General features: G+C 29.1%; 1 protein-coding gene across 1 annotated transcript in view; it reads right to left on the reverse strand.

The window, feature by feature from the left end:
- Positions 1-392: 392 nt before the first annotated feature.
- Positions 393-21361, reverse strand: part of Gad1 (glutamate decarboxylase) — a 138736-nt gene continuing 117767 nt past the window's right edge. Inside the window, exons 8-11 of the mRNA XM_089215070.1 lie at positions 15052-15130; positions 9725-9874; positions 9400-9594; positions 393-5921 (exon numbers count right to left, since the gene is read on the reverse strand). Of these exons, the coding sequence (XP_089071196.1) occupies positions 5748-5921; positions 9400-9594; positions 9725-9874; positions 15052-15130 (598 nt within the window). The 3' untranslated portion in view covers positions 393-5747. The remainder of the gene's footprint in view (positions 5922-9399; positions 9595-9724; positions 9875-15051; positions 15131-21361) is intronic.

The raw sequence follows: 21361 nt of genomic DNA on the forward strand, positions 1-21361 counted from the left end.
CAACATACGTACATACGATTACAGTCGTCCGATTCGAAGTCACATTATGTTTACATGCAATATAGTATCAAGAATCTTGATTCAAGATTAAGGTAAAATATTATAAAATTAGGTAATCACTAGGGCAGTGAAGTTGTTGTATTTGTATATTTTATAGATGCTTATTTTTATTGCTAAGTGAGCTTTAAATATGTTTCGGTTAACTATGCCACTGCTGTCTAACATTTTAACCGAATAATAATATACTCAGACATTCCAATACTTCTTTCCCTTTGCGTTTAAACTGTCATCGAAGCATCACTTTTTAATTTCCAAATTATTGTTAATTATACAAACGCATAATATTATTAAACTATAATAAATCATAGGTTATACTATCACAAAACCACACATTTAGTATAATAGTTTATTGTAAAATAAAGCAGACGATAATAATTATATTGTAATATGTATTAGATTATATTTAATATTAATATACTTTTTCTACATGGTACAGGTTCAAAACAACAAATCAACAAACCAGAATTAACATAATAGGTACTTTTATATGCATTAGGTTTAACACAAGACCTACATTTATATATGTATATGTTACTGTGAATGTCCGCAATTGGTGAATGCTGACAGTCACCTGGTGAATGTCAACATACACCTATAATGAATTGTGGATGTTGAAAAATTAAAATAATACAGACATTTACTAGTGGATGTTGACATTTGCGTTAGAATTTTGGTCAATGTTGACATACACAACAAGATTTTGGTTAATGTTGACATATATTATATTAATTAAATCAAAAAAATAAATATAAATAATTAAAAATTATTTATTACAGCATGACAAACTGTCATGACATTGTGTACTACTTAAAATGCCAACATTTTTACATTTACACTTTTTTGTAGTACACTTTGTTTTGCAGTTACATCTTATATAGCCTTGTCCACCAATCAACGAATTTGATGTAGAAACTTCCCTTAAAGAAATGTTTTGATCTCTTTTTACATCAGTGATTGATATTAAATTTTCTTTACAGACTGAAAACTGGTTTCTGGTGTATAATCGATTTATGCCACCGTTTTTAGTTGCTAATTTATAATAATCATTATCTATTATATCTAATACTACAGCTAAAATATTTTGGGGATCCATTTTACTACGATCAACATCTGGAACTCGAATACGGACAGTTTCTCCAACTCTAGCCAAATCAGATTAAATAATAACGGCATTACCAACATTCACCAATATCGTTGTATCTATAAATGTCGTCATTCACTAGTGAATGTTTACTAAGACCACAAATTTAATCAATAAGTCAATATTCACCAATGACTTTGGTGTACGACGACATTAACCGGCGACTGTCAGCATTCACCAACTGCGGTCATTCACAGTAACATATACATCAATGAATACGATTCGGTATAATATTTTATTCTTAGGCGGGTAACATATAATATATTTATATAACACGACAACAAAAAAAACCATTAGGTAGGTATGCATTTTATTGGCTATGAGTTCGAATATTGTGATCCGAATGATCACTGTATTCGGATTGCAATACGTTTACAAACATAATAATAACCAAAATAATAATAATTTAATTAGCGTATGGTGGTTATTACCAATAGGCAATGATAATATGTAAGATTAATACCTTCTTATTGTATAGCAATTAGAGATCAGAGAAAAAAAAATAACAAACAGATTCATCAGTGTTGTAAAATGCTCGGGGAAATGACATTATTCTTAAATGGCCTACATCGATGACTTAGCGCAGGCATATTATAAATCACAATATTAAATTATTCAGGAACATCAAGTGAAGTTTCATTGTTATTATAAATTAAAGTAAATAGTTTTTTTTTTACAAAATTTATAACAATTTTAAAGAACAAAATAACCTATATCAAAAAATACAGATAATTTAATATTTAATTTAATGTTCTTAAAAAAAATATTCAGTAAAAAATAAGGACTTATAATATTTTGTGCGCAGTGTGCTCTATCAACTAAGCCATCGATATTATCAATGACAACGGTAATATTCTAAACGGAATGGAATATTGTAATATAATAGAGATATAATAATATATTATAGTATCGTATCATATAATATAATATATATAGGTAACATGATCAAGATCAACAATAAAATAATTATTAATAATATTCAACACATTACGTTTTTAAAATTTTAACAGTATAATTATAATATAATAGAATATGTCTAGCTATGTATAATATAATATATAATATAAATTATTATAATATATAGCACGGTATGTTGTACTGTGTTTATATTATACGTTTATATATATTTATTTAGTAATATTATTTATAGTAACGACTAAAAAAAGGAAAATAAAATTGTGTATAATATATCACCTAGTAAGTAAGTACCTAGTGTTTTAAAAAAAAATTTAGTAATGCTACACGACATATTCAATAATTAATGTTGACTCAGTATATGTTCTGGATTGGTATTATTATAATAATAAAAATAATATTGTTATTATTAACACGTCATTACATGAGGCACAAAAAAATGGTATAATGTCATCATATATTTATATTTAAATAACACCTACAGGATATTATTGTATATTGTATTATTCATTATTATTATAATATCGGTTAATTGTCGTATAGACATGATAATATAATCACTCAGTTAAAATAATTATTAGTACAACAAACGAATGATAAAGTCCATCATCCGTTTAAATTGACTGGCGGTATTGGAGGGCAGTTGAACAATATATAATATTATAACGTAATATTAATATTTCTATAATAATAAATCAGGGGGGTCGTAACGTCATTATTGGGTGATCGATTACGATCATTGTATCTTATTATTACAGTAGTGTTAATTTATGATTTATTTTGCGGCCGGTGAAACAAATTAAATACTGTATAAGTATACCTCTAATGACAACATATTATTATAGGCACCTAAATAATTTACTTAAAAATCGGGCGGACCTTTACAAGTCACTGGAAATGTACGTACCTATACCTACTTTTATACGGTGCACGAAATGCAAAATCTAGATGTTTCGTAATGTTTCAGTAAATGGACAGAGCTGATGGTATTTTGACGAAAACGTTAGATTTCTGCACATTTATTTGCATGTCACCAAAGCCAGCAATAGCAGCAGATCTGGAATGTTAAAGTCAGCTAATTTTGAGTCCGAGAGTGATGGTATTATAGTATCCCCAGATCCCTCCCGCTTCTAATTTTAGTTTTGCAAGTCTATATTGTTGCAAGATACATAATTTTTACTTCAAACTGCAGTACAACTGACTATAATAGTACGACCGATAGCAAGTTTTGGACCTGAGTAATAATATTGCAGTTCAATCGGATGGATTTATTTTTAGAGATCTTAAGCTACTTAAAACCACCACATAAACCTATCTGACGGGTGATTAGTTACGAAAAAATGTGGGCGTTAGGTATACCTACAGTATTCAATTATATTATATCGAGTACTCAGTGTGGAGTATGTTTAGGGGAAAAAATAGATGGGAGCCTATATAAGAACTCGAGTTTTGATGAATGACTTGGAAAACGTGCATGGTCCACTGAAGTGTGTCAACTTAGGAACTATATAGGTTTCAGCGAGAGGGTGCACCGATAAAGGAGAAAGTTTAACGAGATTGATTAACAATAGATATTGTAATATATGATAATAATATTAATAATAACTGATGATTAATGGAGGCGCGTTGGAAGGCGTGCAAACTTTGCACCGCAGAGATATTCAGACGGATCGTGTAATGGCAATAATAATATTATGTAGTTATAAAGAAAACAACATTCTCTTAAGTAGTGATGAAGTGATTAACAGTATTGCGATATCTTATATAATACTAATCGCAGCACTGAATATAATATTATTATCTTAAGTATAGAATATATCAATCAATATACAAAAATGTGCAATAATTATTATGTGCGTAAAAAGTGCGAAACGTGTTATGTGCATTTGATGTAACTACGGTGCTACTAGTATAATTTATATAGTGTATTATAATATTGAGTTTAAAAGTTCAAAATAATTTTGTATTTTTATACTATCGAACAGTATAATAATACGGTATATATTCATGGACGTCAATTTTTTTTTTAAACGTAAAAAAAAATTCGATGGTAAGGACATATTTTTGCAACAGATTTTAGCACTTTTCGTGCTTTAAATAGCCATAATAACATATCATTAAATAGTAAGTGAGGGAAATCCGGGGGAGGACGTGGAAGACTTCGTGTAGTTGCCAGCTCCTTACCATCTGAGGACGCCCATGATTATGTTATTATTATTATATATTACATATTAATTAAGTGCTTAATATAGAAGTAAAGAAAGTGCGATATTAGTGCATAATATTTTGTAGGTAGTGCAACTGTGCAAATATAAAACTTTTGTGCGAATGTGTATGAATAAAACGGTGCAGAAAAACAATGGTATAGCTATACAGATAATAAGAGAGTGTGTTAAAAACGTACAAACGATTCGAGATCAACAAAACGTTTGTGGATTTTCTTCACAGAGATGATTTTAAAAGCATGCAAACAAAAAATGTATTAGGACGCAAACTCACCCGAACTGAAAAATCGCGTACAAAAGGTTAGGTAAACCGTAATCGACAATAATTGAACAATATGAAAATATAATATATTACTCTAACGGTAAACGATTTTTCGTTTCGAGTATTGTTGGCGTCTTACGTGATTCACTTTGGTGTACCGAACCGTGACGGTTGGTACATAGAAATTTTACTACTTATCATTGCCATCATGCGATCGAAAAAAATTCATTTCGATTGAAAAATTATGTCGGGAGGTAGCAGGTAGGTGCCTATTTGTTGTGGGATGAAACTTTAAAAGAAAAACTCTAGACACATTTAAACGGAAACGGACAACTTACAACCCTCTTGGTCAGCCGATCGCTGCAGATGAGATTTTAATATTTTATTCAAACAAAAAATAGTGCAACCAAACGAATCCTATACTTAAGACTTAAAACGATATTAGACTAGCGTGTGATTGTTGAACAGAAGTGGTCAATCTCAGCAGGCACATTATTATTATTATTACTGTCGTTACAATACACGTATTTGAGGAAATTACTATCAGCGAATTTCCGTAAAAACACCAAATATACACGATGGGGTTTTAGATAAATGGTGAGGAACAAAAATCAAATACTCGCGAGTTGCGTTCGACGAAAAGTCGACACTTAAAAAAGTTAAAAGCAAACCTAAAATTATAACATTTGAAGTGCGGACGTGTGACGGTCGAAGCAAATTATAACAAATACAATATAATAATATTATGCTCACTATTTATTTGAATTACCACCTACTACAAATAAAATAACAATAACAACAACAACAACAACAACAATAATAATAAATAATAATCGAGGAAGATCGGGGATAACGTTTATTGCCTTTTTTTTTATTATATTTAAAACGAAAAACTATCGATGACTACGCGCAATCATCATCTATACCTATTTACCTACAATGTAAGTAAATATAAACTCAGCACACAATAAACCTAATATTATTGTTATGAAGATTATAATGAAGACGGGAGCCATATTGACCGGGGATCGTGATATTAAAGCGTCTACTAAATCATAACACAATAATAACTACACATATTATTATAGAGACTAGCAGAATTTATCGTTAATCCTTTAATTTTTTTTTTTTTGGATTTTCTGACTTAGAGGTCTTGTCCCAGGCGATCCAGTTCGGACAGCAAAAAGTCGACGTCCTCCTTGGTGACCGCGGCGCTGGATATGATGTTCCGGAAGAAGTTCGGTATCTCGTTCAGTGGCTGATATCCGACCATCAGGGTGCCGACTTCCATCATTTTGCCCTTCAGAACCGGCGTAATCTGCAACACGCATTTTACCGGTTTTGGTAAGTATTATTTAGTACAGAGCTACGAGTATTAGATGTTCACCTAAACGCCGGTTGTGCAATTTGTATAATTAACAACTACACTGTCAACAAAATTGTAAAAAGTTAAATCAACAATAGTATTTCTATGTGTGTGCGCATCACTATTGTTCATTTCGACCTTTTTTGTAATACAATCGCGCATCGTTCGACTTTTTGGGTTATACTTCGTTTCCGCATTGACCGTTTAAAAACATCATTTGCGCATCAAAATATTATTCAACAATAGAAACGAAAAAAGGTGCATCTCCAAGCACAAGTTGTTTTCTAACTTTGGTCTTGAAATGTACTTATCTCTAAATTCCCTCACGTTATGTGAAATATATCAAGTAAAAATTAAATTAAAATTTCGAGTTTTCGATGAATTTTGTCAACATTTTAACTTTAAATGTTCATGTATATTAATTATTTTTAAGTTTAAAAATCTTAAATTGTTTATTATCTATTATACATCATGTACCTAATTCAATTTGGTATACCCTTCTACAGGGTCGTCATTTGGGGGGGGGGGGTGCAGTTGCACCCCTTACTTTTACTTTTACTTTACTTAGAATATTACAATTGGCCTGCACCTTGCTGAAGCCTAAAATAATGCACGAGCCACGAATGCACAATTGTTTATACGATTAAAATCAAATTGTAATAACCGGTCTGTAATGTATGGAAATAATTGAATGCAGGATAATATGTATGTATATCTATTTTTATATGGCCTGGTGAAATTTCAAAATGGCCTTCTTGAAACTTTACACACCCGAAAAAAACCTGAAATGACGCCCCTGCCCTTCTATCGTTTAGAATATTGATGCGCATTTGCAGTGGCGCCCAGGCAGGTTGGTTAGCAAGTAATGCAACTGCATGTGTTCTCGACGGGGGGGGGGGTGTATATTACTACAGGTTTCATAGGGAAGCTTATAAATTTATAACATAAACTGTAGTCTACAATAATATTAATTTCCTTGAACTACACAGTTATTAATAAGTGAAAATATTTAGAAAAAATTGGGTGGGTATGAGTGACACACTTTTTGAAACTGCATGTGCTCTTAAAATACCTCTATGCGGCATTTGATGTACGATAATTTGGCGCAGGTAAGCAGATAATGCACAAATGATTTACGGCCTTCGAGACGAATTACTTAGAATCATTTTGTATTGTTCTTAATAGCAAACATATTATTAATAGCTTATAAATGTTTATTAATGTTTAATCGAGTCGGTCAAATATTATTGAAGTATTTAATATAAACGTTCTCACTTCAATAATATTTATTACAATATAGTTTAGTGAATCAAAATAATAAGGAGAGAAGTAATATTGAATTTTATGTAGGTATATCCGCTATCTACATATTTTCAGCTACGATGAAATTATTGCATAATTATTTTTGGAATGTACAGTGGGGAGACATCGCAATATAAAGGGACACCGTGATTTGTTATGATATGTTTAAACAAGCTTATCGGAATTAATGTTTACACAGTAAAAATAATAAAAGGGGTAACACGTTTGAAACCCATAATGTCTATTTGAGTTCCACGCAATCTTACAAATTACAATGTATTATTCTAGTAAATAATAATAAACATCCTATGCATAAGTAATGAGTATTACTGAGGTATTACAAATCAACTGAACGCATTATCGTATTTTGTTTATGAAACTGATTACTACATTTTTTAAAGAAGATTACAGGCAATGATTTTAATTAAATTTCACATTAAAATAAAAATATTTAAATAATAACTGTATGTAATATAGGCATTGATTTTATAATATAATATTATATCATATTATTATAAAATCAATGATATAGGCGATAAATTTCCGGTGTATTTATTTTTGGTTTCTAAAAGTTATTAATCAAAACTTCGAACAGCGATATGTTTAGTTAAAATTTCATAGTTATTTTAACATTTTAATGTAATCACTATTATGTTGACAAATTAATAAGTCGTATAATTATAATTTTTTTTTCTTCCAAAAACAACACCTTTAATATACAAATATAAATATAATGTAATAGTAGGTATTAAGTATTGCAAATTAGTTAATTAAACAAGGCAGAGTACAATAAAAATAAATTATAAAACAGAAAAATGGCCTCATTTTAGATTAGGCATCATTGTATGGCTTCTCATACGGTTTTATTGTGAAAGGCATCTCAAATGGGGAATCGTAAGTTCCTACACGAGAGTAACAGGTAGACAATTACATACGTTAATTCCTACATATGTGATGTGTAAGTTCCTACACGACGAAAAACAGGTACATGTGTAAGTTCCTACACAGTAAAAAAAGGTACACGTGTAAGTTCCTACACTAGGAATATTATAAGTTATCAATCTATAATAACAGTTATATCATTATTTTTAAAATTATTAAATATTATATAGAATGGATAATTTATATTTATATTTTTTTCAATAAATGACGAACTATTATTATATTATTACAATTATTATTTTTAAAATTATTAAATATTATATAGAATGGATAATTTTTATTTTTATTTTTTTCAATAAATGACGAATTATTATTATATTATTACAATTATTATTTTTAAAATTATTAAATTGATAATATTTATAAGGTAAATTATTAAATATTATAAAGAATTATATATTATATAGAATAAAGGGTTAAAATGTATGACAGTATTATAATATGATATATCATTATAACTAATATCATATTGATAACTTATAATATACTTAGTGTAGGAACTTACACATGTACCTGCTTTTTACTGTGTAGGAACTTACACATGTACCTGCTTTTTACTGTGTAGGAACTTACACATGTACCTGGTTATTACTGTGTAGGAACTTACACATGTACCTGGTTATTACTGTGTAGGAACTTACATATGTACCTTATTTTATCGTGTAGGAACTAACATATGTATCTTGTTTACCTGCTAGGTCTCGTGTAGGAACTTACATATGTATCTTGTTTACCTGCTAGGTCTCGTGTAGGAACTTACATTCGCCCTCTCAAATTGGGTTTTACTACCTACGTGAACAATAATAGGTAATTGAATATAAATATTATTTAATAAAATAAATTCATTTTTTGTAATAGGAACTTGATGTTTTTGTTATATGTTTAAAATTTTTAATTTTTTTTATTCTTAAAGGACTACATAATCTAACCTAACAAGTTCCAAAAATTAAGCTCTTTAGACAGTTATAACTCATAATTTTTATCAAATCTTCGTCTACGAGTTGATACGTATATCGTATGCTATATAAGTACAGAAAATTAACAGTTTTCGTTCGATTCCGTAACACATTCACCGCTGCAGTGAGTACTTTATAAATTATAATTATGTTACTGCAAGCTTATATTCATAGTTATATATATATATATATATTTATTTTGTTGGAATTTTTGATTTAAGAACTCATACCTGGCCAAGGCTTTCCGCTCGTTTCGGCGAGTGTGGGATGTTCCGCAAGCGCTTCGGCACGTACCAAAAGCTGACGTTCACCATTTCCGGTTCGAGGATCAGATAATATTTGTCCGGCGATGCCTTAATTTTCTCCACCATATATTCACTGAGTTCCATCAAGTGGTCCATGTGTTTTTCGAAACCTTCGGTACCCTGGACGTGACACGGTGGTGTAGTAGAGTGCGCGCCGGGTGGGAGAAAAAAAAAAAACATCGGAATTAGGTAAGTGCGGGAAAAACGGTAAATTTTACCAACTAAAATCGAACAGTTGTTATACCCATACCTTGGCGCGCCATTGCAGCCAAAGTTTAAACACATCGTTATGGCGACCACACTGTATTACTTTGTCGCCTGTATCGTATTGGACGTCGTATAGTTTGTCTTGCATGAACAAGTATTCCGCGCTCATTTGGTTGCAGCTGATCAAAAGTCCCTGAAATAATTTTATTATATTTTGTGACATTTTATTATGATTAAATATCAGTCATCTCAGACACGATGTCCTTTTCAGATGGGTAACGAGCATAGGCCAGTGTCGAGCTCGTATGTGTGCCTATGTCTGCGTAACAGCGTAAATGTAGCTCGATCATTTTAAATTAGTTTAAAAAAAAAGCAGAAAATGTGTATAGAGATCTTCGACCATATAAGCTAATAGACGCGGCATACGGTAAATATCTTGACGCCAACATCATGTAGCGTGTGACGTCACGTTTGGGCAATAACGCCGGCCGGCGGCCGGACTTTAGATAGTATTCTAGCTATCCCAATAAAATATGATTGAATGGCTTACTTACAAATTTTAATTCTTGAAATCATAAAATAGCAAGGCTGGGCAAGTTAACTATTTTTTTTAACTCGTTAAGTTAAGGTAATATAGAAAAAAGTAAGTTTTTTAAAAGTTACCTCTATTTTTTCTTAACTTGCTAACTAACTAACTAAAAAAGTTACAAGTAAATTAGAAAATAAAAGTAACTTAACTTAGTTAAAAATAAGTTACTTTTTTTTAGTATACAAACACAGTTAGCTTTTTTTAAGCTAACAAATAACATAATAATTCAATAAATGTCTTAAACATTTTGAATAAATGTATGTATATAATACATTTATTTAGGGTAGGTACTTATATTTGTATATTATAGGTACTTTAATCAATGACGAAATCCAATAAAATAATAAAATAATTGTTATGTATTTGTTAACGTAAATGATCCACAACTATACTAAATATTATTTATTAGAATATAATTACTTGGTTACACAATATATAAATATATTATATAAAATATTATTCAATTAATAGTAAGAATGCAATATTTAATCAAACCATTATTGTATTTTACCATTTTAGTAGACAGTAGTTACCTCATACCTAGTCCTATTGAGGTGTATTTGCTATTTGGTGTTTCATATGAATATCAAAAGTAAAATAATGCAACCAAAAACTAAGCTTTTCAACATTCATACTTTAACTATCATTATAATAAAACCATGATCATTTATCAAACATTTCAAAACACAATACTTTCAAGTTTCAAAGAAAGCAGTTTGAAACTATGAAAGCTTGAATGTGAAAAATAATTTTCAACGACAAGGGACAGACTCGAGACATACAATACGACAGTAAAAAATGTGTTCCAAACGGCAAACGTTGTAAGCCTGTGAACGAGTGAAACACCAAATAAACAAATTAATAATAACTTGAAATTGTTTTGCCCAAACGTGACATCATATCATTAAACATGATGGCTACATAATTGTGCCTATACAAGCATATGATAAGGCGCGTCTATTAGCTTATATGGTCGAAGATAGAGATAGTCACAACAAACTGGATACACTATCCACAGGGTACCGCGAAAAAATAACCACGGAAAAAATAACCCCGGAAATTTAGACCCCGAAAAAAAAACCCCCGAAATAATAACCACGCGAAAAAATAACCACAGAAAAAATAACCCCATAATATAAGTTTATAATAAGAATTTTTTATTTATATATTAATGACATTGTTTTACAAATTTATACTTTACTACCAAATTATTATATTATATAAATTGACAAATTGTATTGTATTCCACGTTTATAATGAGAATTTTTTATTTATATATTATTGACATTGTTTTACAAATTTATGCTTTATTACTTACAAATCATTTTTATTATAGGGTTATTTTTTCCGTGGTTATTTTTTCGCGTGGTTATTTTTTCGGGGGTTTTTTTTCGGGGATATTTTTTCCGGGGTTATTTATTAGGCAAATCATCCACAGCCCATCATAGGACTATCTGCTGGCCTAATAACAAAATATTATATAATATTAAACCTAATTTTAACCAGAGTTTTTATGTTTTAAACATGTTTAAAACATACATTTTTCTAAATCGAAGTGAATATTGTCCATAGTGATTGTGTTATCGTTTTATCAATGTTATCGCATTATATTGGCTGCAGAAAAGTGGCTAAATATAGGCAATAATATATATGGGCACGAACAATTTTTTTCCGTGAAGTTCCATTTTTTAGGTCAGATTGAGCATAATGAAAATATGATCGGTTCACGCATGCGCATAAACATTTTCATATGGCACCTTGTTCACAGATGAGGTTGTGCTCACGGCAACGACGGCGTCGCCTTGATGGTAATGGGTGGCGGTTGTTTAGTAGTTGTCCTAATGTACCTAATTTATTATTTATTTTATTATTACCTTCTGTACATAGAGTTTAATACTTTATACATTTTTTAAATGTGCACCAACAACTATTTTATCCACAAACCGCCACTTCCAGTATACATTTTAATATAATATGAGTCATCAATTCATTTATAATAAATTACTATAAATATTAATATTAATAATCGACGACACCCTCTGCACGGTCATGTCAAATGAACTGATTTATGAGCTTTATTAGTTTCAGAAATGAAAAAAGTTTAGATATTTTAAATTTAATTGTCGTAAAGTTTGTTGAGTGTCGAGTAGAAGATCACGTCTAACATCGTAGAGGCAAATTTTTGTTTTTAAACTATCAAAATCTCAAACTTTTATAAGTGACCAATCTCTCTCTCTCTCTCTCTATATATATATATATATATATATATATATAGTATCGGGAAATGGCGGCCTAAAGTTTTGTCACGATTCAAGTTGTTCTAAAAACGATTGTCCGTATTATTGTGCACGGGCGAAGGGTTGTAATGTTTTCAACAAAGAATACTGTTTTTTTATTTTAATGAACACCAACTGCTGCACTGAAGTGTGGGTTTTATTGCGAGTTTATTGATTACTACTCACTCTATTTTCTATTTGTAAAATATATCTGTGTACGTCGTATTTTATTTCAAACTGTTCACTAAAAATAGTATAAGACGATAGACTATAGGTAAAATAAACAAATATGACGTAGGTTATATGCCGAAATTAAAACAACATTTTTTGTATAAATGAAAAGAGGCACATCATGAATGCATCAATGGATTATGTATTTTATAGGTAGTTTTTGTGCATTTGAGTATGAAATTCATACAATAATGTCAACAATGATAAATAATTGAGCACATAATTTTGAAATAACATTAGCAGAGATTTAAATCTTTAAACCTCAAAACAGGTGCTGTTATTGTACACCGTAAAGTTATTATGCAATTATTTATAGATCATTTTGAAATGAAAACAAAAGAATTATAAGTTAAAGGTAATTATCATTGGCGTAATTCCATTAAATTTCAGCTGCAGGTGCAAAACATAATCGTAATGATAAATTAAGTCATATTATTCATATTTAAAGCTAATTGCATTGCTCGCGTGTACTATCTTTTTATATTTGATAACAATATAACATAAACAAGTATCAAAATCTGTATGTACCTATATTTTAAATACTATATGTGCTGTGTCTGTACTATATGATACATTATATATATAAAAATATAATATTTATTTGAAATTAATTAAAGAAATAACAAACTTTTTAAATAAGTTAAAATGTGAATTTTAAATAATAAGTCCTAGACTACTCCATCGCAGTGTCACACACAAGGGTCGATACCTATATAGACAATTTTAACAAAAGCCAAAAACAGTTTATTAGGTTATTGAATTATTATAATATCGCATGATTACAAAAAACATAACATGATGGTTTTACAGATTAAATTGCCATTTATCTCTCATGTAGTATAATTATTATCTGAATTTTGTTGGTTCTCGTGAAAAGTGATTTAATGATTATTATACAATGTATTCTATTTTCTAAAATTTTTTAAAAAACTCGGTGATATACGTGTTGTGCTGAAATATTTGAAGCATTCATTCTTAGTTTATATAAAATTTCGGACACACGGATTTGATTTAAGACTATACAAATTCAAGTTTTTAATTTTAAAACTGTCGACAAACATAAAAAAAAGAAAATACCAAAACAATATTATTTACGAACATAATTTAAAGTGAAAATAGTAAAATACAAATATAATTCGAAATTACAATATTCAGAATAAAAAATAACTTTTTATACGAAATATTTTATTGTTGGTTTTATAACATATATTTTATTATGCATTTGCACAAGACCACAAGAGATGATTTCTATGGGTTTTCTGTCGGACCATTTAAGAGGACCTGCGTGTGTTGTTTCCTTCTTGGCAAATTTTACGCTCAGGAGATCATGTTTATCTCCATGAGTTTATAATTTAGAGTGAATTGACCTCTTAAAAAAATTAAAGGTAACATTATTATCGTAGGCTTCTCATAGGCTTTTTATTATATTTTAATTTTAAAGCGAGTTATGAGTATCTTAAAATTGTAAATTTTTTGTATATCTTAAAATACGCCATGTTACGCACTTGTAAGACGGAGACAACACATGCGGATATAACGTCCTCTAAATTAAAAATTCCAAGTGTAACCGTATCTATTTTTCGTCATACAAATTGTACGAATAGGAAGTACCTATACTGGCTAAACTATTCAGGTAAATCCTAAATTATTTATAGATGATAATGGCTTACAATTTTATACTAAGCCCTTCGCAAAATGTTCATTAAGCTTTAGTAGGATTTAATGATTATTTCCTGACTAAATTACTCCCCATAAATCAAACAGTATTATTAATATATGTTATATTAAACGTACTTATTTTAAGCCTAATTGCGCAATAATAATTATTATTGCAACGAATATTAGTCCGGTATTATTAAAGTAATTATAATTATTTATTGTTGTGTGTGATATAGCATTGTTTAATGTTTAAAACTGAATTTATCTACTATTTTTTTTTTCAAATTACCTGATATTTTTTTTCTGGTTAAACGCCAAAACCAGCAATAACCATCATATTACCATAAATATATATACATAATACATAATAATATATACACCATATTATATCATATTAACTATAGAACGATTATTAAAATAATAAAAATGATTTATTATAGACAGACGAATAGCAAGTATTGAACACGTCGTACAGTTGAAATTAAGCCCATACACTTTATACGATTTTATGAGCACGAGATACACACAATTAATTATTATTATGAATTTCACTCAAGTATACATAATAATTTATAAGGATTAACAATTAACGATTATTAATGCCTTAATACTCACATTCTCTCGGAAATGTATTGTGGAACACTGGAGTAGGGTGCCCATCAATTTGTGTGGATTCCAAGTCACCGAGTTAGCCCTTAAATAAAACAAAAACAACAAAATATTCTTAATCTTAAATATCTTGGGTTCGGGAATTGATAACTTTATTTTCATTTGTGCGAACACCCTAGATGATTTTCAGCTTTTCTACCAAAAAATGTGTTTATTTAAGACAGCTATTTTTCACTGATTGAGTATATTATTATAAAACGCCGTAAATATAATACCTTAGTTCACGGAACTGTAGATAAAAATATTTCATCATTTGAAATTTGACTTATATACGGGTAAGTAAAATAGGTTAGCAACAATATTTAAGTTAAGTTTACAAATTAAAGTTCAATACTTACAATAGTCTTACAAGTTCTTATATTTAAATTTCGATAAAATAATGTTCATCATTGTATACCTACGTCTCTAAACTAAATATGTACATATATGGGACATAATGTGTATTAATCAAAATATGATCCTTATAGGAAGTCACCATATATTATGTATTCTGACTTCCGAGTCATAGGAAAACGTGGTAAAATGTTATTGTTGTCTATGAAAATTGTTATTGTCTTCAAAATATCAACGTTAAAATCAAATCAGAATACACAATATAATGTCGACTACTCTGTAGACGTTTTATGTGCCTAATATGAGAATTATACATAATACGCATTCCATGTATTGATGTATTTAGTTTAATGACGTATAAAGTATATGTTTGGTATCGTTGTTAATAAATAAATAATTTAAACAAGTTTTGTTGTGTTTCTAGTTCATTAAATAATTGTTTACTTTGATATTTTTTAAGTCATCAACTTCCTATCCCAATAAAACGGTTTTTTTTCATTTCCTTGTCACTATGATGTCGGAATAAAAAATGGTAGGTACCTAGCTAATCTGTATAATCGTAGAACGTGTACCGAGTAAAATATATTTAAGCATGCAGCAAGTAATTTAATAATGAATATAGTTTCAAATGATAATGAAATATAAGATAAATCAAAATAACTTAATCATAGATTTCGATATAGATAGTTATTATTATAATATTGAAACGGGGCATGAGTTGATTGGATAATATAATAATATTTATGTAACAACGAAAATCCGGTGAAAATGTCTGCGACTGTTTAAAATATGACGGAACACACTTGTGGTTACTGGTTAGGTGCATAATAGTAATGTGGTTGGAAATTAATAAATATTTAGTCAGGTAAGGACTAAGATGGGGCGCGTTGTGCCGAGGATAATTCCTCGGTAAACAAAATGCAGTTTGCACGAACGATGAAAAATTGTGTCGGAAAAGTAGGGAGAAAATAAGGCAAAAAAAATATAAAACTACCAACGAAGACGCATGTAATAAAAAGACCTATAATACGATCCCTTCTGCGGAGGTTTTTTTTGGGGGGAGGGGTTGTGCCGGAGGGGTGGATTAGGGCCAGTTCGGATATTTACGATTTGGACGCATTAATGTGAGGCGGACGAGCTCAGTTCACGTTTAAAGCCAGACATTCGCGGTGCTTCGGATAATCCAGGATTTGGTGCCAGGGTTAATTCGCATCCATTCCGCGCGAAAAACCATATAACGGGGGCACACGCGATGAGGGGCTCTCTCCGGCTCCGGGTGAGCATTATTTACCTACTACAGCAGGATATATTTCCTTTTCGCACCGTGATCACCTGCCCGGCACTTGAGGCAGTGTTATAAGTGGAGGGGGGGGATAAATTCCTATTCGTATAATAATCAAATCGACTACGCCGCCGTGATGTACACACCGCGAAAGTGAATAACTGCGTAAGGATAATATAATATTATTCTATCTGCGCAGTTACCATCACACTGTTGCTGCTGATGGGGACTGAGATCCAACGAGTTCGTTGTTTTTCGATTCATTTGTAAAAAAAAGACATATGAAACAGCTTATATAGAGCTATAGAAACTTACAGAATGATTAACCGGCATACTCACCCACTCAACCCCCCAACAATTTTTCACTTTATAATAAATTAATAAACCATATTTTATTTTAATTTATTTTTTATGTTTATGTAATACCACGTTAAAGAAGTATCCTGCAATTATATTATCTAAGGACTATACAACTAAAAAAATCCTAATTTTTTTATTGTGTGAAAATGTAGTGCTTAAAAAAAGAAACATTTTGGTAGCATAAAGATTTTTGTCGGACAATTACTTCGGTGTTTATTTTATAAGTCGCATAAAACGCGTGACGTCATAATATCACACCGTCCGCCGGGCCGTATCTAAGATACACGCGTTGTATTTATTTCACTCGATTAAAATAACTATAGAGAAAAATAGATTTAAGATATAACTTACTAAAGTACATTTATAAAAAGGTTATAAATTTCTTTAGATGATCATATTATTTTTACAGTATTAAAATTTGTTTCAGGGTAGTTTTTAGGAAAGATAAAAAACTAAAATATATAAAATAGCAAACATATTATATTAAATAAGATTATACATTGACTGTATAAATTAAAATAGAATACCTAATTAATAATTATAATTATAATAAACTTTAATTAACTGTTAAACAAATGTATTATTCTAATATTTTTAGTTTAAGAACTAAAATAAATATGTAAAAAAAACGTCACAATAAAATGTATTAATCCAAACAAATATACATGTATTATACGTAATTGAATTATTATAATATATAATAATAGCTAATTTAGCTAATTAGATTATATTTTTAGGTAAATCTTTAATAACTCTTTGATTTTAATTCTTCATAAGGAAGGCGAAGTGTTGGATAAATTTGATAACATTTTTTGGGATGTAGGTATTACAGTCTCTTTGTACACCAAATTGTTGTGGTATAATTTCTTTTTCAGTTTCTTTGATAATTTTTGTCATTATACCATGTTTCCAGTTATTTTATTCTTTATTGTGTTTGTTTTATACTATAGGGAATAGAGTTGTTATTCCATCATGTGTGGTCAAAAAAATTCGTGAACGTTATCCTGAGTAGAACGTATTATAATGTTGGTTTTCAAAACGCGTAATTTGTGTAATCTATTACTTATTACAATCCATTAAACATTTAACATTATAATTAATAATATACTATATAAAAAAATAATATCAAATATGTAAGTTGTTTTATTGTAGTATAAACCTACTATATATACTTACCTGTATTCAATTTTATGAACCTACCTTATTTGAATTGGTACTTAGGTATATTTTATTGTTAGGTTTGTTTTACATATTTATTTTAGTTATGAACTATAAATTATAATAACACATTTGTTTAAACTTTAATTAACAGTGTATAATATTATTTAATATGATATATTTGCTATTTTTTCTATTTTTTCTATTTTAATTTTTTGTCTTTCTTGTAAACTATCCTGAAACGAATTTTAATACTGTAAAAATAATATGATCATCTAAAGAAATGTATAACCTTTTTATAAATGTACTTTAGTAACTTATACCTTGAATCAATTTTTCTCTATGGTTATTTTAATCGAGCGAAATAACAACAACGCGTGTATCTTAGATACGGTCCCACGGACGGTGTGATTTTATGACGTCACGCGTTTTACGCGACTTATAAATAAACACCGAAGCAATTGTCCGACAAAAATTTTATATCACCAACATTTTTTTTTTTTTAAGCACTATATTTTCACATAATAAAAAAATATAGGATTTTTTTAGTTGTATAGTACTTTAACTGTTTTTTCGCGCATTTTTGTAAACTTTGTAAGTTGTTGAGCTCGTAATCTTTTTGAAAATGTTTTTGCATCAAAAAAAAAAACAAATTTAAAATTCGAATGAGATGTTTGAGGGTTATTAAATTTTATGTATATTGCGAGGATGATAATCATTCATAATATCAATGTACATGCAATACTTATAGCCTATATTATTTACATTTTACGTATTATATTTAGACACTTATAAAAAACATATAGGTAATACTAAAATGTACCTGTAAGTTGTCACCTGCAGTGGTTTTAAATGTTAACTATAGTGATGTTTCTATTTAAACACATAAATATTTTTTATACAAATTTACAATTTACAGTAAAAAAGGGTAGGATTTATTTTTGAAGATAGTTAACAAGTTTTTGCAGTATTATTACACAACAATCCTCAAATGACATACAAAAATTAAGTATTTGAAAACATATCGCATAAAAATGTACATACAAATATATTTCATTTTAATTTATTTTCTATACTTAATAAAAAAAATCAGAATCCGAACAATAAATCATTTTTATTAGCAAAAATAGGATGGATATGAGCCTGCTTGATGAATCGCCTTGTACAGTTGTATAATGTATATGTTACGCCGAATTTATGAAATTGCCGATTACATGAAATCGGCATCGCTGTTGCCGACAACGTGAAATCGGCAACTTTAAATGCATAATACTGCCGGTTGCGTGAAATCGGCAAGACCATTCTTAAAATAATGATAACACATAATTCAATATAAATTAATGTGTTATATTTATGATTGTACATAAACACTGGAAATATAATAAAATCATATTGTAATAATAAATTATGTGTAAAAAGTCGTAGAAAAAAATAAAAAAAGTCGAAAGTTATGAAATTGTTTTAATATGTTTAGTTATATATTCATATTATATTTATACTTTTATCAAAGCAATACAAACTAAGATAAAATGTTTGTACTTACCTATATGATGGCATTGCATTATCGTCATAGGGAATAAAGATTAATGGCTTAGTAATGCCAATAATGAACACGCGTGAAATTTTGATTATTTATATATAGGTATCACTATTTCATATTTGGAATGTGTTACCGAATTCATGAAATCGGCAGAAAAAAGTGTGCCTATTTCATGAAATTAGCAATCAAAATTTGCCGATTTTGTGAATTTGGTGGCATAGTTGCCGATTACACGTTGTCGGCAACAGCGTTGCAGATTTCATAAATTCGGCGTAACATATATAGTATATACTATATAATAATAATATGTGTGCGTCTCTCGTGTTTATGTAATATAATAATATTATGAAATACCATAGATCAACGTACTCAGCTCGCACACGTTTAAGTTCACAAATTGAAATGTTCGGTCTTTGGTCATCAGTAACTCACTCATGCATATGCGTAACGCCTCGAGTAATGCTTCTGCCCATATTATTATATACATGTTTAATGACCATATACTAGACAAGTTGTCACGTTTATGTGTGTGAACTACCGTAGGTCGGGACAACTGTCACGTTAAAGGATTTATGTAAAAGGGACCTAATCTCATAGATCGACCGTAACCGTAAGCAATTCACCCTAGTCGTGGTGTTAACAGTTAATTTTGGAGATAAAAAAGCGGCAAAGTGGATGTCGCTCTGCTGTACTGGATACTGTTACTGTAACGGATGATGGTATTATATCATTGTATCATTGTATACGAAAAATGATTCTGAGTGGAGACGGTTTATCTGTCTAGGATAAATTATAGATAATTATTACTTATTAAAATATTTGACTTTCCGGTCGACATTTTTTTTTTTTTTTTTTTGATAAAGGTAGACAGACTTGTAAAGTATCTTGAATTAAATTTTCAAATCTTGGATTTAAAAATAAAAATTCGTATGAATTTCTATCTAAGATAATTTGAACATTGCCGTCATTTTTACATATTTAGTCAAAATTTGAACTTTAAATGCTTATAAAAAAAAAATCGTGCCTATGTATTTTTAATAATTTTCAACTGCTATTGAAACAATATGTTGGAAGTCTTATATTAAATTTTGAAGCTTTTGACCTAACCAATAAAATTTTATTGACATTAATATAAAAAAAAAACTAATAAAGTTAAAAAATTAAAATGTAAACAGATCAAAACTTATCAAAAAAATTTAAAGTATCTACGGTCATTTATTTTAGAGTTAAATTAAAATAAGAAAATCGCTAAATGAGAATTCTAGTGAAAACCCAATGTTGTAAAAATTTAAATTTCAAATGCTTATAAAAATTTAGTTTGAATTTCTGGTGGACATTTTTTTTTTTTGTGATAAAGATAGACAAACTTGTAAGGAATCTTGTATTAAATTTTCAAATCTTAGATTTAAAAGTAAAATGTTTTATGAATTTCTAGCTTAAAATAATTTGAGAATTTTCGTGATTTTTACTTATTTCGTCAAAATTCAAACTTTGAATGTTTATAAAAAAAAAATTGGGACTATGAATTTATTTTATTTTTCAACAGCTATTATAACAATATGTTAGGAGCCTTGTTTAAATTG

The sequence above is a fragment of the Diuraphis noxia genome, unplaced genomic scaffold, assembly GCF_037042655.1.
Source record: "Diuraphis noxia isolate RWA-SAM2 unplaced genomic scaffold, SU_Dnox_SAM2 contig0001, whole genome shotgun sequence".
Taxonomy (NCBI): domain Eukaryota; kingdom Metazoa; phylum Arthropoda; class Insecta; order Hemiptera; family Aphididae; genus Diuraphis; species Diuraphis noxia.